This window comes from Amblyraja radiata, chromosome 19, assembly GCF_010909765.2.
Source record: "Amblyraja radiata isolate CabotCenter1 chromosome 19, sAmbRad1.1.pri, whole genome shotgun sequence".
Taxonomy (NCBI): domain Eukaryota; kingdom Metazoa; phylum Chordata; class Chondrichthyes; order Rajiformes; family Rajidae; genus Amblyraja; species Amblyraja radiata.
Window position 1 is genome coordinate 19479913 of NC_045974.1, and position 16482 is coordinate 19496394.

Below are 16482 nucleotides of genomic sequence, written 5' to 3' on the forward strand. Positions count from 1 at the left end.
GCTGGCGTTAGTATAGCTAGGTTAGTGAAGCTAGGTTAGTGAAGCTAGGTTAGTGAAGCTAGGTTAGTATAGCCCAGGTGGGCCTGCAGTTTAATTTACGTACTTAGTTTAGTTTAGGTTTGATGGGCTGAAGAGCCTGTTATTCTTGCTTCTAAATTAGTGGCCATGATGTTAATATTTAATTTCAGGGGTTATTTTCCTCAAACGTGGTCAGTACGTGAGTGAGTTCCACTCGGATTGTGTCGCTGCCCCTGAATGCTGTGAATGACTGGGTTAGAGTGATGGCTGGGACGTGAATGCTATTCGCTCAGCTTTACTGAGCATCTGTTACGATGGAGGGGGTGGGGGGGGGGGGGGGGGGGGTTACCGTGATGGGGAAGGGAAGGCTCCACGCTGACATCAAATGCTGCAGAAGTAATGTCCTTTGATGTAATCCAGCTGTAAACTCTTGCTGACAGTTTGAAGAGCTGGCAATGGTATGTGGCTTGGATGGATATCAGTTACAGTTACCGGAATGTATCGGGCAGCCTGCTATTTGCTCGCTGGTTCTGCTTGTGATCACTGTTATCAAGTGCAGCTTGAGAAGGGGCTGTGCTGGGGAATGTGTGCCTGCTGCTCTTCTGGGGCAGTGTAGCTTTAAGAACTAATCCTGCTGCAATTCACTGGGATGAGTCACTAGGACGAAGGTCAGGCTGGTGGGGAAATAATCCCTCGGGCTCCTCCAATCTGTAGCCCCTTCCCCACAGGCCGTCCCTGGGAACGGCTCTCCCCCCATGTTACACGAGTCCTTATGTGCTCTCCTTCTGACTTTATCAATCAACTGGGTTTAAGATATTAAATGTCGGGGAAGTGTACTCAGAATGGATAAGTCAGAATCTTCTGGTTCAAATTTGGTTACATTGATTACGTACAGTACATTTGTACATAAAGTGTAGAGTTGAGACAATACTGGAATCTCGAGTTGGGTAAAAGACATTTGGATGGGTACATGGATAGGATGGGGGAAAAATAGATCAGTCATGATTGAATGACTCGATGGATGGAATGGCCTAATTCTGCTACCATGTCTTATGGTCTTATGAAAAGGTTTAGAGGGATATGGGCCAAAATGTGGGTTAATGGGACTAGCTTGGACTTAGTTCATCAACCGTTACCGTACATTTCCTACCCTAACTTCCCAACACGCATCACCTTGCAACTATGGAGATTAACTTCCATCCGGCACCACTCCACCCAACTGTTCACCTGAACTAGATCCTGCTGCAGCTTTAGACACCCTTCATCGATAGCCAAATAACCCAATTTTAATTCACCATCCTCAAACTTACTGATCATATTTAGTTTAGAGACACAGCGCGGAAACAGGCCCTTGGCTCACCGATTCCGCGCAGACCAGCGATCCCCGCATACTAATGCTATCCTGCACACACACTAGGGACAATTTGCTTTTATATCAAGCCAATTAACCTACAAACCTGTAAGTCTTTGGAGTGTGGGAGGAAACCGGAGATCCCGGAGAGAATTCCACACGGGTCACGGGGAGAGCGTGCAAACGCCAGACAGAAAGTCCGTACAGTAGTCAGGATGGAACCTGGGTCTCTGGCGCTGTGAGGCCCTACATTCCCATTCAGTTGTTATTATTTATCATGAACAGCAAGGATCCCTGAGGAAGGTAGTGTGTTGATCCACGTGGTAAGGGGAATTGAGTACAGGTGTAGAGACATCTTGCTGTAATTACGTGGGGTGCTGCAGAGACTGAATCTGGAATGTTAAGTACAGATCTGGTCTCCCTACCAGACAAAGGAAATATGTGCAGATGAGGGGGTGGAGCAGAGGTTCCTCAGATTGATTCCTGGCGTTACACACTCACCAATGTAGAGGCTTTGAACAGATTGAGGGCCGCACCATCTCCAGTCCAGATGAACGAGAGAGAGGGTCACGTTAAAACACAACTGGAACCTTCAGGGTACACCCTTATGGCTGATGGATGGTGTCTAGGACTGGATCACAGCCTCATAGAAAGTCCGGCCATTCAGGACTGGGATGACGTTTCACTCTGTGGGCTGGCAGCAAGGTACAGGGACATACATCCCTGCCCAGCACCACTGGTCACAGAATTCCAATCGGAAAAGCATCCCAGCTTTCAGGTTACACAAAAAAGCTGGAGAAACTCAGCGGGTGCAGCAGCATCTATGGAGCGAAGGAAATAGGCAACGTTTCTGCCCGAAACGTTGCCTATTTCCTTCGCTCCATAGATGCTGCTGCACCCGCTGAGTTTCTCCAGCTTTTTTGTGTACCTTCGATATTCCAGCATCTGCAGTTCCTTCTTAACCAGCTTTCAGGCTCCTGTGTCTTCTCCCAGAAGGTAGAGGACAGTGCAGCCAGGTTTGTCAGGCATCCTTGATGATACTTCCAGCATTCCTGGTGCAACGCATCGTGGGGGGGTGGACTGGATGGGTGGAAGTGCCCAGCCTGTGATGGACTGGGCTGTGTTCACCACTCTCTGCAGACTCAGGCTGACCCAGGCTGAGATGCTTCCCGTCAGACGACGTTATATAGTGCATCCATAGACAATCGAGAGAATCCTAGTGGACATGTCGAATCTTCCCAGATTCCTTAAGAAAGTAAATACACTGATGCGCTGTCTTCATCACCCCGTCAGTGTGGAGGGTTCGGATTTTGTCATCGGAGCAAGTCTCTTTGATCATCTAGATAACAGTTTGCACACACACACACACAAAGAACAGGTCTATGGAAGATAGCCATCTTCTCCCATGCACTACATTCAGTTCTGGTGAAGTGAGAGGTTGCAGATGTCGGCAAAGATTGTGGCCGAGTTGGTAGATGATGCTCAAGGTTTCAGAACTTATCCAGGTGTTTACACCATGTCTGACCTGCAGAGTTTCTCCAGCAGTTTGTTGTTTTGCTCCAGACCAGCATCTGCAGCTCTTGTCTCCATTCTCTCTATATCTCTCTCTCTCCTCTCCCTCACTGCACAACTGCCCCTTCAAACTGCACAAGGCCCCTGCACGATTGGGCGAGGGGACCGGAGCGAGTACAGTTCCCAGTGTAGGGGGCAATAGCTCGGTGGAGCTGCTGCTGCTGCTGCTGCTGCGGTGCCCGGGCATTGCAATGCCGCTCTGTCGGCCGCGCTATCTTTGAGCTTGAATGATGGGAATGCTTCTGCTGTGCATCTCTGGCTATGGCATGAGAGCAGCGCGGAGCCAAGCCTATTTATAGGCTGCACCGTCATGGAGAGCGTCAGGCATCCAATGCTGGGGATATCTGTTTCAGAGTCCACTTCACCACAGCATGGAAACAGGCCCTTCGGCCAAAGTCGCCCATGCCGACCGCGATGCCTCTTCGAGAATAAGGGGGAGGCGATTTAAGACTGAGATGAGGAAAAACTTTTTCACGCAGAGAGTTGTGAGTCTGTGGAATTCTCTGCCACAGAAGGCAGTGGAGGCCAATTCACTGGATGCTAACGGAATCAAAGAATATGGGGAAAACGCAGGAACGGGGTGTAGATTTTGGATGTGCACAAAAATACCGGAGAAACTCAGCGGGTGCAGCAGCATTTATGGAGCGAAGGAAATAGGCATCGTTTCGGGCCGAAACCCTTCTTCAGACAGCCACGTTCACATTGAATGGCGGTGCTGCCTCGAAGGGCCGAATGGCCTACTCCTGCACCTGTTTTCTATGTTTCTCTGCCCAACGTTGTTTCTCTGCCCATCTGCCCGCACCTGACACAAACTCCTGGGGACATTTCCTACCCGTGAGCCTGCCTTCTTGCTGGTTGTGTTCCTAATGGTAAAGTTCTCAGACACACGAATCTGCGACAATCGTATGTTTAGCCGGGGATCTCGATCAGATACATTCACAATGAATCAATGCACCATTCTGTCCCATCACCCCGGCCATCTCGTTACCCGTTGCAAAGACCAGGGACTCCTAGTCTGAGGTCTGAGATGATATGTGAAACACAGGTGTCTCTGGTCCACTGCTCTGCTCATCCCTAGGACCGATTAAATCTCTCACCTTCAGCCCTCTAGTATTAGAATCCTCCACTCCGATGGGGGTGGGGGGGGGGGGGAGACTCTGCGAGTGTTTAAGAAGGAACTGCAGACGCTGGAAAATCGATGGTACACAAAAATGCTGGAGAAACTCAGCGGGTGCAGCAGCATCTATGGAGCGAAGGAAATAGGCAACGTTTCGGGACGAAACGTTGCCTATTTCCTTCGCTCCATAGATGCTGCTGCACCCGCTGAGTTTCTCCAGCATTTTTGAGTACCTATGACTCTTGTGAGTGTTCACTTTATCCGTGCCCTTCATGATCTTGTACACCTCAATAAGGTCACCCCTCAGCCACCTACACTCCAAACAGTCCCAGCCTATCCAACCTCTCTCTATAACTTATGCCCACAAGTAAGTCCAGATAATAATGTCCGGGTCGTGTGCTGACCAAGACCGCTCCGGTTCCCCTCCCTGACCCGTCCTGCCACAAGGCGTGGGGAGGGGGGGGGGGAGAGCTTGATCGGATATTCAGTCGGAGGGAAGCGCTTGTGTGCCTGATTGGATTGTGGGCGAGAGTTGGGGCGGGTACTGGGGAGGGGCTGGTGCCGGGGGGGGTTGTCCTGTTACCATGCAGTGTGTGTGGTTGCAGCTGCCGGCCAGTCTCAACTTCGCTAGTGGGAGCCCAGACAGGGGGAAAGGGAGAGAGACAGAGAGGGGGCAGTGAGTCCGGGCAGGGGGAGGAAGAGGTTTCAGCCGAGGGATGGCAGTGTGAGTCAGTGAGAAGAGGCTGTGTAGATCGCTCCGCGCTGAGAGTGCACACAGTGTGAGAGGGGGGTTTGCAGAGTATGTGAGTGCCGGCTGTGGACCACACTGTACATGGAGCAGAGTGCTGGTGGGCCGGGACCCTCCGTGCGGCACCACGACTGACTGACCTTCACCCCCTGGACATGTTCACCGCTGCCCCTGGGCGCCGCTTGAAGGAAGGACATGGAGAAGTCGAGCAGTGAGGACTCGTCTCTGCACCGCAGCCCGTCCCTGGAGAGCAGGGGCACCGGCCCCCGGGCCGCCCCCGGCCCCGGCCCCGGCCCCCCGCTCACCGGGGGCTTCACCGCCGCCGCCTTCTACGGCGACTCCCGGCCAGGCCGGCGTGGGCCGGTGGAGCTGGGGCTGAGGGATGATCGCTACTCCGCCCCCCGGGGCAGCAAGTACGTGGTCTTTTACCTGGACGTCTCCTTTCTCTTCCTCCTAGAGTTCCACAGGTGCAGCATGGCGGCCGGGTGTCTATGTTGCCTCAAGTACCTGATGTTCGTCTTCAACCTCGTCTTCTGGGTGAGTCCCACAATGGGGGAGTGGATGGAGGGGGGAGAATGAACGGGGGAGTGGATGGAGGGGGAGGGGGGGGGGTGGGGTGATCTGCGAGGGTCGGGGATGGGGGGGGGGGGGGGAACAGAGTTACTGGGGGAGGAGGGGGGGGGTGGAGTTACCAGGGAAGAGGGGTACCTGGAAGGTGAGGGTGGTTGGGGTTGTTGCCTGAAGTACCTGATGTTTGTCTTCAACTTTGTGGGTGAGATTGTCGACGGGTGGAGGAGCTTGGGTGGAGTGACTGGGGAAAGTGTGGGTGACTGGGAGAGAGTTGTTTTTTTTTGAGGGGGGGGGGGGGGGGGGGGAGTACCTGATGCCTGCCTTCAACCCAGTCTTCTGGGTGAGCCTTGTAAATGGGGGAGAGTGAATGGGGTGCAGGAGTGATGGGGAGCGCGGGTGACTGGGTGTGAGTCGGGGTGAACCCCAGATTTGACCCAGGTCTTCTGTTGATTCACAGTGGTTTCAAGTTTCTGTCACTGCCGATTCAGCGCGCCCAGTGTGTGGTCAATGTGTGGCCAGTGTCCAGTGTCATGGAATTTCACAGCCCTTCAGCCCACCTTGTCCATGCTAACCCTCAGGATTATCTATACTGATCCTTGGACCTGTATTAATTTCACATCCCTCTGGGCCTCTTCAACAAAGTACTTGTGCAAACACCTTTTCAAAAGTTGTAATTGTTCCTGCCTACTCTCTTCCTTCCTGTCTTCCACATACTCCTCGCCCTCTGTGTGGAAGACATACCCCTCAAACCTCCGTCATTCTCGGCCCTCTCACCCGCCTCTGCCCTCTAGCTTTAGACGTCCCACCATGAGACACTTGGTCCACCCACCCTCTCTACGCTTCTCAAAATTTTATACACGTCTTTGATGTCATCTCTCAGCCTCCGTGGCACCGGAGGAAACTGACTGAGACTATCCAATCTCTCCTTGTAACCCAAGCCCTCCCGTCCTGGCAATGTTCTTCTGAACCTTCGCTGCACCTCTCTAGTGAATCTCATCTTTGCTGTCACGTGGTGATCAGGACTGTGTGTGAAACTCGAGGTGTGGCCTCCTCACCAACATGTGTGCACCTGTCACTCACACTCAATGCCTCAGCCAATGAAGACAAGCGCACGCGCGCACACACCTCCCTCGATCCCTGTCAACCTGAATTTCCACTTTAGAGAACTGTGCACACCTACCCCCCTGTTCACTTGTCCTATACTAACCCCATTTGCCAACACTTGGTCCGTTGCCATAAGTACGGTTTTATTAGTACAGGTGTCAGGGGTTATGGGGAGAAGGCAGGAGAATGGGTTCAAGAGGGAAAGATGTCTGCCTTCAATCCAGTCTTCTGTCTTGTAATGGCCTATGCATGACTTTGTGTACCTTCTGCCCAATGGGAGAGGGGAGAAGAGGGAATGACTGGGGTGTGAGTGGTCCTTGATTAATTCTGCTGCTTTCCCCATGCAGCGTTAAGTGTCGATGGTGGCGAGTCTAGTCTAGTCTGTGTGATGGACTGGACGCGCTGTGCCTATAACTCTCTGCAGTTTCTCTCGGTTTTGGGCAGAGCTGGTGCCAGACCAAGCTGGGATGTATCCAGATAGGATGCTTTCGATATGCATCTGTAGGATGTTGGTACGAGTCGTCCTTCATCTTCTGATTAAGTAGAGGTTGGCATCTTGGTTGTCATGGATAAGTTGGGCCGAAGGGGCCTGCTTCCGCGCTGTGTAACTACCACACCACTCGGCATTCCCGGCAGAGCGTGGATGCAAATCCCTGGGCCGATAACTACTTTATCTCCATCCCATTCTGTCCCTCTCCCAGCTCCATGGTGTAGCCTCGATGGTCTTCCTGTGGGTCCAGTGTGTCTGCTCCCAATACACCCAGGGTCTTTGCAGGCACCCTCGCGGTCTCCGCTGCTCTCTGGTCAGTGGCCTGGCCTGGCTCGGCCCGGCTCACTGACGGAGCGGCCAGTGCCTAAGCCTGATCCAGCCACTTTCCCGTCTCTGGACTGTACTGAGCCCCACGGCCCTTGAGCAGCCTTTTGTTTATTGTGGTGTGGCGGGGGTCCACCCCCCTGGGCTGTGGAGAAGGGTCGGCAGATCCATGGTGCCACATGGCTACGGGGGGGAGATATATCAGCCGTGACCCTCTGTAGAAAAAACCTTGTTCCTGAGCATTGTTGGAAATCCCACCGGACCCCGAGGGTGTGAAACCCTGTCCACCCACACCATCGGCAGAATGACGGCAGACAGGCCCCCATGGGGGGCACCAGTTTTATGGGGGCTGGTTTGTGGAGCCCGGTTTCTGTGGGGTTCCAGTATTATGGGGGCACTGATTTTATGGGCTGACTCCCTGCGAAACATCAACTTCTCCAGCGTAGCACTTTCAACTTTTATTGAATGATCACATGAATTATTTCCACCACCTGTGTGCTGTACAGTCGAAACACCTCCATAAACTGTGCTCATCAATCCAGCACTGTCCTGACCTGCAGCGTGTACCCCCTGTGTAGCATACACACGCAGACAACACACAGGAGCCCAGGGATGTGAGGCACAGCTTTGACTTTTATTGTGCGAGGAATGATCAGGCGTGACTGTGTCCCGTGAAGTTAATTCAATTGAACAGCGAGTAGCTTGGGCAGCTGTTTCAGCACACGTTGCCGTGGCTGCAGGGCAGAGCGTGTAGCGTGCCTATTGCCTCCCGCAGCACTGCCTCTCTCCCCTGCTGCCAGCACTCCGTAACTAACGGCCCGCTCAGCACACGGAGCACAGATGGTGAGGCGCAGAGCGAGACGTTACCGACCAGCGAGATGGCGAGGGCCAGAAAATGCTTCCACCTGCAGCCTCCTGAAGCGAGGCAGGCCCATGTACCGGAGGCTGACAGAGCTCGTGTCAAGGGCAAGGCTGTAATCCCTGGTCCACACGCCCCCCTTCAGGAATCACCCAGCCTCCACCCTGTCCACTCCCCGCTCCCTCTGATCCTCCCAATGACTGCGTGCATCCCCGTCCCGTCCCTCACTCGTCCAGTGTTGGGCTTTATTCATCCCTCACTAACCGTCCATGGGGAGCGGGTGGGGGGGATGATGTGGTGAGCTGTTGTCTCCTAGTGCCTCACCCAGCGACAGTACTGGCCAGCGATCGCTCAGTCAGGATGGGGTACGTCCAGGAGGGGAGTCCGCAGATACCCCCCCACCCCCCATGCTGCCTTTGACGAATGGGTTTGCGAGGAGATGTCTATCTTGGGTAACTGCACAGCATTGTATCAGTGCTGCCCACTGCAACTGGGAGTCATGGAAGCAGGCCCTTCTGCCCACCTTGTCCATGCTAACCAAGTTGGCATCCCAGGCTAGTGCCAATTGTCTGCAATCAAGTCAACCGAGTGTTTTGGGTGGGTAAATAGGGAATCAGATTAACAGGTGCTTTGTCCTGGATGCTGGCGAGCTGGCTCAAGACTTGTCAGACGCTCATCCAGCCATGTTGAAGTAAGGAACTGCAATGGCCCCGACCAGAAACGTCACCTATCCATGCTCTCCAGGGATGCGGCCTGACCCACTGAGTTACTCCAGCACTACGTGTCTCGAGGTTTGTGCTTCGTGCCCGGACAGTAGAAGTGGAGAGAGCCAGGCTGCTCGCCGTGACTGCTCGTTGCATTTCCGTGTACCTTCGATTTTCCAGCATCTGCAGTTCCTTCTTAAACACTGTGGTGGTGAGATTGATACTTGCTCCAGCACCCAGCGTGAACGTTATCCCGGTCCGTCACGTGCAACCACCGGCCGCGTCAGTTACTGAGAAATATTTAGTTTAGTTTAGAGACACAGCGTGGATACAGGCCCTTCGGCCCAGCGAGCCCGCACCGTCCAGCGATCCGCGCACATTAACACTATCCTACACACACACACTAGAGACAATTTACACTTATACCAAGCCAATGAACCTACAAACCTGTACCTCTTTCGAGTGTGGGAGGAAACCAAAGATCTCAGAGGAAACCCATGCGATCACGGGTGGAACGTACAAACTCGAAACAGAGAGCAACTGTAGTCGGGATTGAACCGGGGTCTCTGGTGCTGCAAGTGCTGTAAGGCAACAACTCCACCACTGCAACACCGTACCGACAGAATTGTGACTCGCGAGGACCCCCACCTTGCCAGCCCTGGGTCTGACCCTGAGCTACTCTGCCTGGGCAATCAGACCCTCGATCCTCCCACAGCTCCACGCTCCTGCCCTCCTTGTCAACCACATTGGCAATGTTGCCATCTTCCACAAATGACGTTATCGTCTCCCTTGCACGGTGGCGCAGCGGTAGAGTTGGTCTCAGCCTTACAGCTCGTGCAGTGCCGGAGAACCGGCTTCGATCCCGACTACGGGAAACTCACTGTTTCCAGTCACAAAACCCCGTCAACTATCACCCGCGCTTCTGGCCTCAGAGCCAATGTGAATCCAATATCCCTCGTCCTTGGATCCCAAGGGCTTTGTTGTTAGCCAGCATGTCATGTCAAAAACCTTGCTTAAAACCATATGCACTACACAAAGTCTCTTAGACACCACTGTTGTATCTGCCTCAACCATATTCCAGGCACCCACTACCATTTGTGTAAAAGAAAAACACACTTGCCCCGCATATCCCCTTCAAACTTTGCACTGTCACCTTAAAGCTATGCCCCCTAGCCTTCTCCCTCCCCCCCCCACCCCCCCCCGCACTGAGACGGGTTCTTGTCCGTACAGATGCTGCCGACTTGTGCAGCTGCCGGAGCAGGAATCGTCCGTGACAGATTGTCATCCCGATTCGGGCGGACTCGGGGGAGTAGTTCCTCGTAACCCAGTGATGTCACATTGATTTGATTTCCCAACCTGACTGGCAACTAATTTGCATTGTTCACATTAGCCATAACGTCTCATTTACAAATTTACAGTTCAGTGATCTAATGAAACTTTCTGACTCGTGGTTTCTCTTGGAATCAGCCGTCGAAGTCTCTCGGGGCCTTGGGCAACGTAGCATTGTGGAATGTTGAGACCAGGCGACCGTTACAAACTGCTCTTCTAGGTGTATGTGAATGCCTGGCAGTAATTTTGTCAAAATAATGTTTTGTTCTTTCAAACATCTCTGAAGACTGATGTGCATCACGAGAAGTAGGTTGAGTTTCAACGGAACGTGGTGCATTCATGCAGAGAGTCCTGCTTCTAACTCATCAGGAAATATAGTTGCATTTCTGCAGATGATGTGAATTAAATGACTTGATCTATAGCGACACAATTCCAAAGTAATTAAAATAATGCTAAGCACTTTCAGTTTCGGATGGTAGTGGGGGATTCTGACTATCCAATGTCGCTTTAATGCAAGGAGCAGAGATGGAGGGGGGTGGGGGTGGGGGGGCATTTGTCAACTATGCCCAAGAGTATTCTCCGATAGAACTATCGGAAAAGGAGCCGTTCCTGGGAATGAAACCGTGCAGGAAGGCAAAGTGTTGGTGGGGAACACTTTGGGAGCGATGACTGTGGTTCTGAAAGCTTCATGGAAGTTATGGAAAGAGTGAAGGTTGGTCCTGGGGAAAGAGCAGGTGCTCCAGGGTAAAACAACACCAAAGCCTTTTAAAGGGGGTTATTGGGGAGTTAACCTCTGCTGGGGCCGGGGTTGGTCAATGGTCATGGTGCCAGCCCCGTGGTTAGTCCTGGCAGGGGGAATCGCTGGGTCAGTATTGGTGGAATATCCCCCCCCCCCCCCCCCCAGTTTGGGTTTTGGCCACAGAGCTGATTCCAGCGGTGCGGTGAGAGAGACAGTTTATCAGTTTCAGACAATCAGTTTATTATTGTCATGTGTACCGAGATACAGTGAAAGCCTTTGGCAAAATAATACCATTGTGAAGCACACCAGGGTAGTGCACGGATGTAAAACCACCACAGCGTGGATATAAACGTTACAGCAAAAGAGAAAGTGTAGGCAAAAAAAAATGCAAGGGCAGTAACAAGACGGGCTGGGACATCAGGAATTCATCCCGTGCGTGTAAGAAGTCTGTTCAATAGGGATAGATGTTGTTCCTGATATTGGGATAGATGTTGTTCCTGTATCTGGTGCTTTCCAGCTTTTCTACCTTCTTCCCGATGGTAGAGGGGTGAAGAGGGGAATGGCTGGGGTGCAAGTGGTCTTTTCCTCGAAGTGTCAATGGTGGGGAGTCGGGTCTGTACGATGGACTGGGCTACTTTCACAACTCTCTGCAATCTCGTGCGCTCTTGAACAGAGACCAAGCTGTGATACATTGAGGCAGCATATGGTGCATATGTAGAAATTGGCAGTTGTTGGAGAAATGCCGAACCTCCTTAGCCCATGATCTGAGTGGGCCGGCTAATTCTGCCGTCTGTTCTCGGGGTGGTGCCCAGTGGGACGTGTTCTCGAGCTTGGCGTCACGTTCCCGTGCAATGTCGAGGAACTGGTCAGCAAGTCCTCATCGCTCAGGCCCAGGGAAACTCGGGAGGAGGCTGTCGAGGGTCCTAACATTTATTTCGAAAGGACTAGAATACAGGATACAAGAATGGAATGCTGAGGCTTTATAAAGGAGCTGGTCAGACAGTATTTGGAGTATTGTGTGCAATTTTGGGCCCCTTATCTGAGGAAGGATGTGGTGGTACTGGAGAGGGTCCTAGAGGAGGTTTACAAGGATGATCCTAGGATGAGTGGATTAACATACGATAAGCTTTCGACGGCACTGACGGCCTCTAGTTGCTGGAGTTTAGAAGGGATGAGGTGGAACCTCATTGAAACTTATCAAATCGTGAATGGCTTGGATAGAATGGATGTTTGCACTTGTGGAGGGGAGTCTAGGACCAGACGTCATAGCCTCAGAATAAAAGGACATTCCTTTAGGAAGGAGATGAGAGGAATTTCTTTCATCAGAGGGTGGTGAATCTATGGAATTCATTGCCACAGAAGGTTGTGGATGCCGTCAATTGATATTTTAAAGGCAGAAATAGATTCCTGATTAGTACAGGTGTCGGGGGTTGTGGGGAGAGGACAGGAGAATGCTGTTGAGGGGGGAGAGTTAGATCAGTCATGATTGAATGGCGGAGTAGACTTGATGGGCCGAATTGCCTATTCTGCTCCTATCCCATGAACATGAAACGATGGGAGGGCAGATGGGGGGGAAGGGGGGGGGGGGGGGTGGACAGCAGAGGCAAGTTGAGAGAGTGCAGCCCATCAGACGGACTACCCCATCAGGTACTCGCATCTGTGGTCACTCTGCAAGCTCACTACACTTGTTTTCCAATTACCTGAGCAGTGAAACTGCAATTATTCAATAAAAGACAGCAGCTAATGTAGCCCAGCATCCAACTCTTGGAACATCTTCTGTGATGGTAAGTCTGGAACAGCTTAATAAAAGTTACAGTGCAAAAGGAATGTTTTTTTTAAAACGGACGCAGTTGGTTCAAGATGCTGCCCACATTTACAGCTGTGAACCCTGCCTCATTGTAGAACCAAGGAAGGACAGATGCTGGTGTACCAAGGGAAGGCACAAAGTCAAGTCCACTAGATGGAGCAAAGGGGGGAAATACAGAGTGCAGAATATAGTTCTCAGCATTGTAGCGCATCAGTTCCATAGACAAAGTCCAAAGTCCGCTATGCGGTAGAAGCGAATAAGGCAGTACCCTAGCTTATGGAAGGACCGCTCAGAAGCTGATGGGTGAATGAGGAGTGCTGTCGTTAATTTATGTGTGCAAGGACTGTAGGGCCCTAAACTCTTCAAAAAAAAGCAAACTTGGGTAAATGATGTCGGGATCCTGCTTCAGACCCGTCTCGTTGTTGCTGCACCTGTTCCAGGAGTTGTGGTACACAAAAATGCTGGAGAAACTCAGCGGGTGCAGCAGCATCTATGGAGCGAAGGAGATAGGCAACGTTTCGGGATGAAACGTTGCCTATCTCCTTCGCTCCATAGATGCTGCTGCACCCGCTGAGTTTCTCCAGCATTTTTGTGTACCTTCGATTTTCCAGCATCTGCAGTTCCTTCTTAAACACCAGTAGTTGCGGGGATGTTTGGGACTGTTCACACTGGGTTGTGGGTCATTGGGGCAAGGCCACTATTGCAGTCTGTCCCATGAGCTCCTAAACCCGGGGGGTGACTGTAAGCAGCTTCTGGGAGTTACCTAGAGCACAGCGCGGGATTCCTTCCCACTTGTGGAGGGGAGTCTAGGACCTGACGTCATAGCCTCAGAATAAAAGGACATTCCTTTAGGAAGGAGATGAGAGGAATTTCTTTCATCAGAGGGTGTGAATCTATGGAATTCATTGCCACAGAAGGTTATGGATGCCGTCAATTGATATCTTAAAGGCAGAAATAGATTCCTGATTAGTACAGGTGTCAGGGGTTGTGGGGAGAGGGGCAGGAGAATGCTGTTGAGGGGGAGAGTTAGATCAGTCATGATTGAATGGCGGAGTAGACTTGATGGGGCCGAATTGCCTAATTCTGCTCCTATCTCATGAACATGAACGATGGGAGGGCAGATGGGGGAGATTGGGGGGATGGGGGGGGGGGGGTGGACAGCAGAGGCAAGTTGAGAGAGTGCAGCCCATCAGACGGACTACCCCATCAGGGACTCGCATCTGTTGGTCACTCTGCAAGCTCACTACACTTGTTTCCAATTACCTGAGCAGTGAAACTGCAATTATTCAATAAAAGACAGCAGCTAATGTAGCCCAGCATCCACTCTTGGAACATCTTCTGTGATGGTAAAGTCTGGAACAGCTTAATAAAAGTTACAGTGCAAAAGGAATGTTTTTTTAAACGGACGCAGTTGGTTCAAGATGCTGCCCACATTTACAGCTGTGAACCCTGCCTCATTGTACAACCAAGGAAGGACAGATGCTTGTGTACCAAGGGAAGGCACAAAGTCAGTCCACTAGATGGAGCAAAGGGGGAAAATACTGAGTGCAGAATATAGTTCTCTACAAAAATTCTTAAGGGGTTTGGACAGACTAGATGCAGGAAGATTATTCCCGATGTTGGGGAAGTCCAGAACTAGGGGTCACAGTTTAAGGATAAGAGGGAAATCTTTTAGGATCGAGATGAGAAAATCATTTTTACCTAGAGAGTGGTGAATTTGTGGAATTCTCTGCCACAGAAGGTAGTTGAGGGCCAGTTCATTGGTTATATTTAAGAGGGAGTTAGATGTGCCCTTGTGGCTAAAGGGATCAGGGGGTATGGAGAGAAGGCAGGGGAAGATGGAGAGTGCAGAATATAGTTCTCAACATTGTCAGTTCCATAGACAAAGTTCAATGTCCACAATGGGGTAGAGGTGAATCGGACAAATGCCCTAGTTTATGGAAGGACCATTCAGAAGCTTGATAACAGAGGGGAGAAGCTGGTCCTGTCGGGGGTGATTTGGACCAGTCTCGTGGTGATGGGTGAATGAGGAGTGCTGGTGTCATTTTGTGTGTTGATGTGTGGATGGGCTATCGGACCCTACATTCCTCACAAAAAGCAAACGTAATCAGGGGAAACGTCTTCCAGTCGGTTGCCTTGAATCAAGATTGTTTCCAACAAGGTTCTCCCCTCCCCCAGTGCAGAATATTTAATCTCTCAGGAGCCACTGTGTCTCTATCCTTCATCTTTATAAATACCTCAGCATCACTGTTTAAAAAAAACCCTCTGAGAAAGCTCTGACCAACCTGCGAACTGTTCCAGACCCTGCAGTTTACCACTGAACCGGCTCCTCCGCCGAACACGCTGACCTTTATGCTGGACCATCTGCTGACAATGCACTGACTGGTGCGCTGACTAACATACTGACTGGTATGGGGACCGATGTGGCGGACCATACGCTCACCGTTGTGCTGAACATAAACTGAACAGTGTGCTGACCATATGTTTGACCGTACACTGATCAATGACCAGTCACAAGCCAAGCAAGAGGTTAATGTTCAGTTCAACGTTTACTCGAGATCCAACCTTGTGGGCGGAGGGGATTGAGGCAAACTCAGAGTAAGTCAGCGTGTGGTGTACATGGCACCCTCACCCTGGCACACTGCCCAGTGACTGTCTCACCCCAGGCATTATCCTCGATGGTCCACACTATATGGATAGTTGTCAACTCTGTAAATGGGACTAGCTCAGATAGACATCTAGGTCAGCATAGGTGAGTTGGGCTGAAGGGCCTGTCTCCCTGCTATATGACCCTATGACTGGGCAACCTCTGGTGCCTTCCACTGTGGGAGCAGACTCATTTTACTCCGTGTCTGCCTTTTTCCAGTCTCGCCCTCACAGCGATGAATATTTCCCTCTGATGTTTCTCGCTGACCGACTCAGGCCAGCAACTCCCACAAGTTGCTTCAGTCACTTCTGGCCTCCTTGATGTGTTTTAGCCAATTAATCTGAGCCTTGTGGAACATCCTGGAAACAGTAAAGAGGCAGTTATTTGGACAAGTGGTGATTGATCAGAGAAAGGTTAGCGTAGATTTGAGGATATATTAATGTCCACGTAACTTGCTGGAGTTTGTTGATTGAAAGTTCTTTGAAAGACCAGAAGGGAATTGCTGTTGATGGTTGTCAATGTGGACTCCAGAAGTCATCTGAAGAGGCTTCAAAATCTTAAACAGTAGGGATTGGTAAAGCAAGGACTATGGGGAGAGTCAGCATGGCTTTGTAATGGATATATCCTGCCTCTCTATCTGTAATTGAGATTGTTGTGGATGTAACCAAGGAGGGTTGACGAGGGGATAGTTGTTAACAGTGCGGACTGTATAAAGTACTTGACAAGGTCCTGTAATGGTCCAAAGATTAAGGTACATGTGATCCACGGCAAGCTGGAGTCTAAACTGGCTTGGTGATGGAGGCAGAGGGTGGAAGGATGCTTTTCTCATTGGAAGTCTGTCGTCAGTGTAGTCCCAAAGAAATTGGTGCTGGGACCTTTGTTATCTTGTGAATGTAGTTTTTACAGGTGAGATGCAAGGTGGGTGATGTTGCCCAAGGCTACAGCAGGATATGAAAAGTTGGCGAAGTGTGAACATATGGGATTTATTTTCGACAGTATACCTAGAGAGTTTTGGGAAGTTAAATCGAGGAAGGACATGGTAAGTTTGATGAACAGAGAGACCGGTGGTTCAAGTCTACAGTTTCCCTGGAGGTGGAACACTG

The 16482-nt window shown here is 51.2% G+C and overlaps 1 protein-coding gene across 1 annotated transcript in view; it reads left to right on the forward strand.

Moving 5' to 3' along the window:
* The window catches only part of LOC116984263, a 65907-nt gene that overhangs the window by 42647 nt on the left and 6778 nt on the right, over positions 1-16482 (forward strand). Inside the window, exons 15-17 of the mRNA XM_033038380.1 lie at positions 459-571; positions 4995-5343; positions 7195-7210. Of these exons, the coding sequence (XP_032894271.1) occupies positions 459-571; positions 4995-5343; positions 7195-7210 (478 nt within the window). The remainder of the gene's footprint in view (positions 1-458; positions 572-4994; positions 5344-7194; positions 7211-16482) is intronic.